The following is an 11,037-nucleotide window of genomic DNA, read 5'->3' as shown; positions in this document are numbered from 1 at the left end:
TACCATCTGACATAAATTCCAAGCACTCTTGTACAAAAATTTTGCTTATTACCAATGGCAGAGCTTGAGAATCCTAATGAGATGCCAAAGCTTATAGCTTTTCTCTCTTCTCTACTCAAAAGGGTAGCTGAATCAAATGATATTAACCAGCAACTCCTAGAACAGAAGATCTCAGTTTTTCAAGGCTTGACTTGTCCCAATATCTCAATTCAGAACTACCTTGAGAGAATTTTCAAGTATGCCAATTGTAGTCCATCCTGTTTCATTGTTGCATATGTCTATCTTGATCGTTTCACTCAAAGACAACCCTCTTTGCCTATCAACTCCTTCAATGTTCATCGGTTACTCATTACAAGTGTTATGGTAGCTGCTAAATTCATGGATGACATGTAAGTTTCTTCATTTTGTGATGTTGTTAAGACTTTGAAGCACTAACATGAACATATATATATCGGCCACCTCACTGACACGTTGACACCGATAATAATTTAGAAAAAATATATGATTTGATTAAATGTAACTGTTTGTGTTGTGTCGTATCAATGTCGGACACCAGATACGTTGTTTGGTTTAGTCCTTTGTTTTGTTTAGTTTAGTCCTTGATCTGTAAAGAAATTCCGTGAAATATTCCTTTAATAAGTTGATTGATTTGGGAGAGCATATTTAAGAAAATTTTGGGGGTTTTAAACATCTTCATATAAAATTTCTGTGTTAAGGACACCTAATCAGATAAAAGCAAAAAATGACTCAATTTATTTTGTTAGTGACATTTTTTTCATAAAATCTCTGGGAAACCAAATGTTACATGTTAGTTACCTTGTAAAATTCCTTGATTTTAACTTTCTAGTTTCTACAATAATTATGTGACATTTTTATGTAAATTGAAAACGACCATACATGTTAAAAGAATATAGCTTTGCTTGTGAATAATACTATGTCCAGGCTGGCTTTCCATTAGATGTAGACAACCCACCCATGTGATCCTTATTACATGCAGGCAGCATGCCAGCAACTAACTTTTAACCATAGTCACGAATTTTCTAAAAAGTATATTTATACATAATTCTGAAATTGAAAATAGATTCAATTCATACACATTGTCGTCGGTGTAAAGAATTTTAAAGAGTTCAACACTGTCAATTAATTATAATTGTAAGATTATTAAAAACGTTACAAATTTTACTATATATCGATAATATTAGAATAAGTTCTCATTTTTTTTTAAATCCTCAGGTACTACAACAATGCTTACTATGCAAAAGTTGGAGGAATCACGACCATAGAGATGAACTTTCTTGAGTTGGACTTCCTATTTGGTTTAGGGTTCCATTTAAATGTAACTCCAAACACTTTCCAAGCTTATTGTGTTCACCTACAAAGTGAAATGATGATGATACAACCTCTAAATTTTACAGATTCTTCCTTAGGTTTAGGAAAATCACTAAATACCCATGTATGCTTCAATGAAGATGAATCTTCACATCAAAAGCAACAACAATTAGCTGTTTGAAAATTTCCTTCATTTTTTCTTGATGCATGCAATCTAGTTGTAGAGGGTACGTAGTGAACCAATTAATGACTTGTTAATTAAATTATGTTACTTGTTGTCTCCACTTGCATCTTTTAATCTATTTCCTCGATTCTATATTCAGTCTTGCGTATTTATGAATTATGTTATATGGTTGAATTATATACAACATTGTACAGATAACTGTCTCTTCTTTACAGTCTAACTTGAGAAATGTGGATTCTGACAGTGTTACTGATATCGTCATTTATTTATATGAAAGAGAAACCAATTAACGTCTCTGGATAAAACTTTTGTGCTGAGTGTTCTGGCCATAATTAAGGAGACAAAAGAATGACGTACATGTTGTACACAAACACATTACACAAGTAAACTTGAGGAACTATTTGATGGAGTTATTTTATCACCACATATTGTTTCTAATGGGATTTTATATATTTTTGTAAGAAGTAAATAATAACGGGTTAATAATTTTTAACTTTAATAACTTTTAATTATTTAACAAATAATTAACAGAAAAGAACATTTTTCATATTTAGGATCGATGGTTGTGCTATTTTGTAGTAATGGACAACTCGAATTTATTAGTTGCAAGATCAGCAAGGATGCAACTGCAGCACAAAGCAGGGAAACTTGATTGTTCATGTCGGCTTAAAAGAGAAGCACATTTCCAGTGCATTTTGCCTACTTTTTGACCCCTTTTCAAATAGTTTCATGTGGCCTAAAAGAGAAGCATATTTTCTACTTTTTTTTCAAAATTATAACTAAATCAAAACACTTTCATAACTTGAACACGCTAAACATAGTGAAATTTCAAACGCAAATCTGAATTGCAAGTGATATACTCTCAAGCAAACATTCTCAAACTAAAAATATATATAAACAATGGAGAAAAATAATAATGATATGTCATTGGGTTGAACTGTTAGAAATTCAAAATCAGCAAGTGATCCAATCTACTTCAAGTTTAATCAGGTAGGATCAGATTTTCCCTTACCTAGAACAGGTTCTCGTAAAATATGGGTTGGATCACCGAGCATATCATATACACAAATTAAAATAACTAAAAGAAAATGTTGGAGTGTCACGTTCAACTTAAACTAGGTAACCAATTATGACAGTTTTGCCTTAGATGCAAAGTAGGAGGAACCAGTAAGCCGCCAAAACTTCATCAAGAGAGGCTTCAACTTCAAGTGTAGTACCCAGAGAAATGTCAAAAGTAACAGCAACCCAGCACAAATAATAAAGACACCCAAGATTAGATTTAGCTCACCTGATTTGTAATTAATTACAAACCTCATCATAGTAAACAGAAATGTGGAAGCCCCGTATATGTAGGCAGAAATGGTGAAGCCTATGAAGGACCACCTAATGAAGTTACTCTCATTCCATATTACCATTCCTGCAAAAGATGGAACATGCCAGAAACCATACACTCCATGCTATAAAAGGTACGGCAAAGATTAAGACTTCCCATGCATCAACCACTACTTGTGTGCTACGAAACACATCAATATAAATGGAGAGTGCGGGGCACACTAGTAACATAATAAAACCCATAACCGCAAGCAGCTTTTCATCGGGAGACATCACTACATAGAGCAAATCATAAACAAATTAAATCTAAATAATGAGAAACTACAAAGTTGATAAAGCAATATTTAATGATATGTAGGACATAAACCAGAATGTAAATGTTGGATCCAACAAAACAAACATGCATTTATCATTATTCCTCAAGTTATTGTTTTCAAAAAAATTCGAAAACAAATGTACTCATACTCTTTTCAGTAACTCCACAATTCATTAAAACCAGAGCTAACCCCTTAAAACCAGAGATTATTTCCTTAACTCAATGGAAAACCAGTTTATAAAAAGAAAAATAACCAGAGCTAACTCCTTAAAACCAGAGGTTATTTCCTCTGTTACTAACCAACAGAACATGCAGAATAAGGAAATTTGTAAGATAAATTGAGCAAGTTCCTTACAAGATGAAAACACAGCAAATAATAAAAGAACTCTAACACCTGCAAAGGAGACACTCCTATGCACATTTTCATTCCCCTTTTGAGAACTAAGGAATAAATATGTTGAAACATTTAACAACTGGTCCAAAATTCCAGACATGTTCGACAACAATCAGAATTTCGCTAATAAGATGATCATGTCATATTTGACAAGTCTACACTAAATTGCAATCACTCAGAGGAACAGTTATAGCACAGAAAATATTTAATTTAGCATCAAACGAAGACGAGATATCTAAAAGCAGCATTTGAAAAATTACACATAAATTAGAAGAACTCGGCATAAATAAATTGTATGATAAAAACTAAAAGATTATACTTCTTCACAAGTTTATATAACAACAAAAAGACTGATTTCATTTGTAAGATACTGTGATCGGTGAACTAAGAACCAGAAACTCAATCGAGTTAATTGTCCGCTTAACCCTGGTGACACATATGGTGATTTGGGTCAAGGTTGAAACGACAACACGTACGTAAATGTGAGTGAGATTCTTTCAGACATTTGAACAAACAGTTGATATACATCAAAATAAAAAACAAAATCCAAAGCTTAATTCCATTATTTTGAGATTCATTGAGACATTTGAACAAACAGCAGATATACATGAAAATAAATAACAATTTCCGAATTCTAAAAGGCTAAAACGAAGAATTGGAGAAGGAAGGAGAAATTGGAGAATCGATATGCTTAGCTTAGCTTAGAGTGAGTGAGAACTGAGAGAGAGTAACTGGGTTTGAAGAAGAGAGCTGAGTTGCTTTTTCTGAATAACGAGAGAACCGGAAACAGTGGCGAATGGAAACGACGAAACATGTAAGGGTATACGAACGTGAAATACATATTTTTCAGAGATTATTGCTTTTTTATTTTGCAGTGATTAGAGATTAGGGAAATTCAGGGTTTCTTGGGATGAAAGAAAGTAACTAGAGTATTGAACGTGAAATACATCCTTCAACATAGCTTAAAATATTTGCTTTTTAATCAAAGACAAATAATCAATTTTGACTATAGTCACAATAATATTCAATGTAGCAAAAATACAAAATAATTCATGATTATATACTTTGTTAATCAAATAGTGCTTGAGGAGGACAAGTGCTCTTATTTTCGATCAAGAAATACGTACATCTTTCATGGCTACTCCTTATTTTCTCCCCCTGCGTGTTGACGAGGACAATTGTGACTGCTCATTACACATTTTTAAAAGAAAATGACTATTTGCCCACTAATTAAACCAACAACAAACAAATGTGATAAGCACAAACTCATGTTTTACATTGGCTAGGGGGTCGAATCGTTGGTTGTGTGTCAAAGCGTATTTTCAATGGTATTTTTATTGAGGAAAAAAAAAATTAATGATAAATAAGACATTAATGATTTTTTATAGGAAAAATATGACACTGATAGACTCAACAAACAAATTCAAGATTGAGATAAGATCATCGACTGATAGTCAGCTACTATTAATTTAAGATTCAAAACAATTAGTGATAAGACCCAAATTAAGAACATTTGTCTACTCAAGTCAAATGATTGATAACATTTGATTTGATCCTCCAATGAATTAAAATAGTGTAGAAAAAAAGGTGTACTTCTGTACTTTTAACTAACTTCTTTACTCTCTTAAATCAATCAAGTGAGCAAATACTATACTTTACGCAAAATGAAGGAAAGATATCCTTTTGCGAATCTATATGAGTGTTGTTATGCTTTATTCCTTCATTTGGCTTTCATTCATAGATAGTTTTTGTCTAAAAGTAACACAAATGAATATTTCATTGATGTGCTTGATCACCATAACATGATTTATATCAATCAACCAGAGATAAGTTCAGTTGTACATTACTCGGGTAGAAAAGTAGTAATTATAAGATAAGATGTCGGAAAATTGAGTAATAGCTCTTTTTAACAACATGAATTGGTACTTTTACAAAACAAACAAACAAAAAAGCATGATTTGGTGCTTAGAGATTAGTAAACCATAAACAAATTAACTCAAAACAATGAGAAACTACATAATTGATAAAGCAGAAGGGAAAGGAAATGTGATTTTTAGAAAGAGAAAGTAAGGGGAAGAGAGAGGGAGAATGATTTTACTTGTTTAGGTCAATTATTTGGTCTGGTCTTTGTTTATGCATACTGGACTAATGTGGTCATAATTTGATTATTTTTCAGTTTGGACTTCTTAAGTCCATATTGTAATTAAAAAGGAAAACAAAGTTGTAAGGGAATGGAACCGTGTATTCACGATTCAATCAAAGGATCCTAGACGAAACATCCTAAAGACCTAACACCCGATCTTAGACGAAAATCGACATCCATGTTACACTTAAGCCAAACCAGACTAGGCCGTTAGGAGCGGTTCTTGCATGTTTCAATTTATACACCTCATGCCAACACCTCCATTAACAACTCGCCCATTGACTAAAACTGAGGAAGCAGTGTTTGCAAAACATGATTCAGGCCTGCCACGCACGATCCAACACTCCATCTTCTCACACTCAAAGAACCTGCATCTTATCCTCGACGAACGAATCACACAACAAGCAACTAGAAGAACATTGTACAATTTTCTGAATCTTTTTCTGTCGAGTCAGAATGCAGCCCCTGAAACACCCTCAAAAATAGGTGCTCACTCTTGGTGGTGCCAAGACTCTCCACATTTCATTCCAATAACCATCTACATGAATCTATCGCTATGCATTATTTCCTTCATTATTAGATTATAACCGGACTTAACCGAATAACAACTGTCACGGTCCTCCACCCAAAAATCAGTAAGAAGCGACACAGAGAATGCGGAGAAACAGAACTGAAGTATAAGGCTCTTTTAAAGAATTCATATTAATTAAAACACTGATACCATCACCAATAGAGTTTATATATTATTGGGATTCGTTGCGATCATCAACGAAATGCATTCACGCTTCAGTTCATAGATGACGGTTAAATTCGAGATCAGAAAAAACCAAATATAATTTTTGGGGAATCTATTACTATATTCTCTGTGTCACCTCTTTTGCAAATTCTATTTGTTCTGTTTTTAATGTCTATCACTATGCATTATTAGATTTAATGTCTATCACTATGCATTTTTAGTGACTTGTCTACGATATTTTTTCCTTATCATTCATGACTGGAACATATCATCAAAGTTGACCTCAAAATGATGTGGGAATCAAAAGTCATAAAAAATTGGGACCAAAGCTGAATTTTAAAATAAAGCTATCAAAACTTCAGAAAAATAAAAATGAGATGCCTAAGCCAATAATTTTTATTTATGAAAAATATCATGACGACTGACGAGTAGTTCACTCTTATGAACATACTCATAGTCTATAGATTAATCCAAAGAGAAATGAAGTTAGAAGTAGACTTGAACAATAATTATTTAATTATATGGTTCACATAACATACAAGAATTATTTAATTATAATATTGCAAGCCCTAAAGCTCTTTAATCATTTTGCGCATGCAGGGAACTACGAAGACAACATGGGCAGTTTCTTTTCTTACATTCTACAATACATCCTCCACTGAAACATGCATCAACGCAATTCTGCTCACAAAGACGACAATCATATTTACAAGCATCTATTGATTGAGTTGCGTCGGATACTTGATTCACAACAAAGATAATCATTAACATCATCATTATTATGGTGATACCTTTCTTCATCTCAGTGACTGCCATAGCTCTTTTCAACGTTTATATATCTTCGAGAATGAAATTTATGAAGATTTCTATGTTTCAAGGTTTACACCGAAAAAATATTTTCACATGACCTTATTTATAGTCATAAGGTAGTAAATGACATTTATTGTTAGAAATATTTTAATTATAAACAACATATTTTTTAATAATATATTTTGATTTGACTCAATAAATGTGTATACTTTGATTTGACTCAAAAAAATGGACTCAATCTAAAATAGACTTTTAAATAAATGGTTTAAAAGTATACTTTCACCATTTTTTGTAAAAATAAATTTTATATTATTAGGAAATAGAAAATATATGTAATATTTATTACAGGAAATCATATAGAGTTTTTAGCTCCTTTTTAGAATCATATTAGAGTTAAAGTAGCTAGTTTGAATGTTTTTTAGTTAAGTTTTGTAAAGGATTGGATAAAAGGACATGAAAGGGCAAAAACAAGAAAATAACTTTGAAACTAGGGAAATTCACTCAAACCAGACAACTACCCGTGTTATGATTTTTACAAGTTTACCATTAGTGATTCCTGGGGCATGATCATTACGAACGTTTTGGTGGAAAGAAATGGAGAGGGGAGTGAAAAAAATAGTTGGAGTCAGCCCCGACCTCACTCACGGTGCGTGTTATGAGATTCACGTCGTGAGCTCCATAGGGAGATAGCCATGTTCAATCTTGCATGAAATCGCGTTGCAGACTATAAGCTACGTGTTGAAAGTTCTGAAGAAAATGGAAATTGTTTGCTCTCATTGCAACCCGCATCACAAGATGATTACACAAATCGCCTGCCATATGTTGTTGAAATTGAGGAAAATGCTAGCCTCTATAAGGCATTCACCTAGTTAAGTGAAAAAATAACACCTTGTAACGAGCATACGGAGACAAAAAACCCAATTTTGGAAGACTAGAAGCAACCAGAGCCATTCTAAAGCAAAGGAATCATCAACAAGTGATCATTTATTTATCTTTTCCTTTTCATATTCAATTGTTTATGTTTAGGAAGCATGAATATCTAATTCTTTAGGTTGGGTCATGAAGGATGAACTTCTCTATAATTGTTTAATCATGTAACTTTATTATCCTTTTAATACATTTTATTGCTTTGATTTTCGGTTAAAGTTTTCCTTAATGTATTTACTCATTTACAAATGTTCATAGATTGATGTACGTCTCATTGATTACTAGTCTTATCTTTGAGGTTTGTCCTGATTTAACCAATCAACTTTTATTAGTTTTAGAAATATTCTTGTTTGGATTTAAGAGGAGTTTTCCAAAACTTTATTGATCCTCTTAGCTCAACAAATTTGGATGAATGGATCATGATTAAATCATTAATCGCAAATCAAACACATATTTATACACTTTTAAGCATCCATGTGTTTACCTCTTAAATCGCAAAACCTTTGTAGCAGAATCGTTTTTGATCACAAGCAAAGCAACATGAACAAAACTTCTTTGATAACCGATGCTAGTCAATTCAAACGGAGCTTCATAAAAATAGGGTTTAGAGAGCGGCTAGGGTTTTTGCACTTTATGAATTAGGTTAAAGGTCTCAAGTGTCAAATGCTTCAGCATAAAGGTTCTATTTATAGAACCATTTGTGTGGTCAACAAGAAAAACACTTAAGTATACCCTAACTTCCGGTGCACCATTTTTCACTTAAACACATTGTACCCTACGGTGGACCATGTTTCTCTATTTTAGTAAATTAAATAACAAGTCATACTTAATTATTGAAGGGTTAATTGTTTAAATTGACCCTGTAAAATACTGATGTTCGAAAAATGATTCTGTAAAATAAAAAATAGATATTATATTCTTCTTATTTTTTACCGTCCTTGAAATTCTTAATAAAATGGAGACAGTCTCCGAGAAAAGGAATCAACTCGTGCTTAAAAGCTTAGAGAGATTCAAAGCTTTACAACTCAATTACAAAGTCGAACTCAAATATCAAAGTGATATAAGAGTGGCTCACAAATAACAACGACAGACTAAAACCCTATATGACTTTTTTCAATTGCGGCTTAAGTGAGTTTTTAGGTCTTCTGTCTTTATTTATATAGCCTAAATGCAGAATAGGTGTGATGTGCAAGTCTTGGCTAAAGATCAGCTGAAATCTCGATATTTCAGCACAAATATTCTAAAGCAGATCGGCTGTTTTCTTAAATGTTGCAACAACATTCTTAAGGACTAAGTTAAGCACAAACCGCCTTCCTCTGCTCCTAGAAACACGCTAATTTGTTCAACTCTTGCCATGATACAAATCTTTAGATATTATATGAAAATTTTCACATATAGAGGGACAATTATGTCTACACATCACACATTCACGAAAGAAAATTATTATTTACCCTTTAATTAAACTAACAACATACGTGCTAATGCTTTGACTAGGGGTTGAAACCTTGGTTGTGTGTCAAAGCATATTTCTAATGTTGTTTTTATTGAAAAATAAAAAGAAAATGATAAATATGACCTTAGTGATTTTCTTTTTAGGAACAGTAATGCTATAGGTCGCAAAGACATATTCACGTGAAATTTTCACGAACAATATTTCTAAAACAAATAGTCACTTTAATCCCTGATTCTGCAGCTCCCAGTCACATAGGTCCTTGACTCAGGATTAAATACAAATAAGTCTCTGACTATGCACTTCCGTTATTACTTTAGTCTCTGACGTTAAAAAATCTGTTAAGTGATGATGTGGCGCATATGAGGTGTCACAGTGATCAAAGTGAAAGTAGAAAATGGTCACTTTGATCTATGAACCAAAAATCAATATCCCCAAATTGAATATCAAATCCCTAAATCTTAAATCCTTAAATGTCATCTAATTATCTTTTTTGTTCAAAATCAATCTTCCATTAAACACCAACCTATTGTTAGGTCTCTGACTGTGCATACTTACTATCAGTTAGGTCCCTGACAATAAACACGAAATTTCACTAAAGTCCCTAGCTATTAGGGACCTTTTTGGCTTGAAAGTTGATCTTGAGGCAATGATATGTTGGGCTAAGGTTTGGAGTTTTATGGTAGTGTCATAGTGTTGTGGTTCTGTTACCTCTTTCTCCCTTTAGTATATAATGGCATCAGGATTACAAATATAGAGAAATGAATTATGAAAGGTGTGTTTAATTATAATCCATGTAAGTATTTTAAAGTCATAGCTTGATTTTTGATGTGTCTTTCAACAACAATATCCCATTTTTGGTGGAAAGATTTGAATAACTAATACATAAATTCACTTACTAAAATACAGAGGATTGAAGTTTCCTGTTGTGATTATTATTACCATAGTTTAAGACATTGGCATAGACAATGACATTCAGATTTGTACAAGGTGTTGATTCAATAGTATCAAATATCATATTCATTCTACTAAGTTACATGAAAGAACTTATGCTTTAGTTGATTTAACTTCTCATGAAAGAAAAAATTAAAATGAGAAATTTGATAATAAACTTGAAACATAAACAACTTATGTTAGATGTAGCACTAGTACCTATTTTTTTTTAGGAAAATGCTAACCGGTGCCCCCGGGGCACGGGTTAAGGATAATAAAAAGGGAAATTATATGTTAATTAGTGCATTGAAAATTGTTTAATTAATTCATAAATAAGTCAACAAAACTTCCTTTTATGGTAAGAATTTCCTTTTTTTTTGTATGCTTAACGAGTGCCCCGAGGGCACCAGTTAGCATGACCCTTTTTTTTATCACAAAAGATATAACGTTAATAATAGAAACTATTTTTTAGGGAGTTAATAA

General features: G+C 32.4%; 1 protein-coding gene and 1 long non-coding RNA gene across 2 annotated transcripts; one reads left to right on the top strand and one right to left on the bottom strand.

The window, feature by feature from the left end:
- On the top strand, positions 1-1,651 carry LOC11428922 (cyclin-U4-1). The gene is made up of 2 exons (XM_003624222.4): positions 1-389; positions 1,234-1,651. Exons 1-2 carry the CDS (start codon positions 55-57, stop codon positions 1,508-1,510), a joined length of 612 nt encoding a protein of 203 aa, XP_003624270.1. The 5' UTR covers positions 1-54; the 3' UTR covers positions 1,511-1,651.
- A 763-nt stretch (positions 1,652-2,414) lies between these two features.
- Positions 2,415-4,470, bottom strand: LOC11442556 (uncharacterized). Its single transcript, XR_003006781.2, has 2 exons — positions 4,288-4,470; positions 2,415-3,120 (listed from the first exon to the last, which is right to left on the bottom strand). It is a non-coding gene; the product is annotated as an uncharacterized lncRNA (long non-coding RNA).
- Between the last annotated feature and the right edge of the window lie 6,567 nt (positions 4,471-11,037).

The sequence above is a fragment of the Medicago truncatula genome, chromosome 7 (genome assembly GCF_003473485.1).
Source record: "Medicago truncatula cultivar Jemalong A17 chromosome 7, MtrunA17r5.0-ANR, whole genome shotgun sequence".
In the NCBI taxonomy this organism is placed as follows: Eukaryota; Viridiplantae; Streptophyta; class Magnoliopsida; order Fabales; family Fabaceae; genus Medicago; species Medicago truncatula.
The sequence above is the reverse complement of the archived record's forward strand: the minus strand, read 5'-3'. Positions and strand labels throughout refer to the sequence as shown.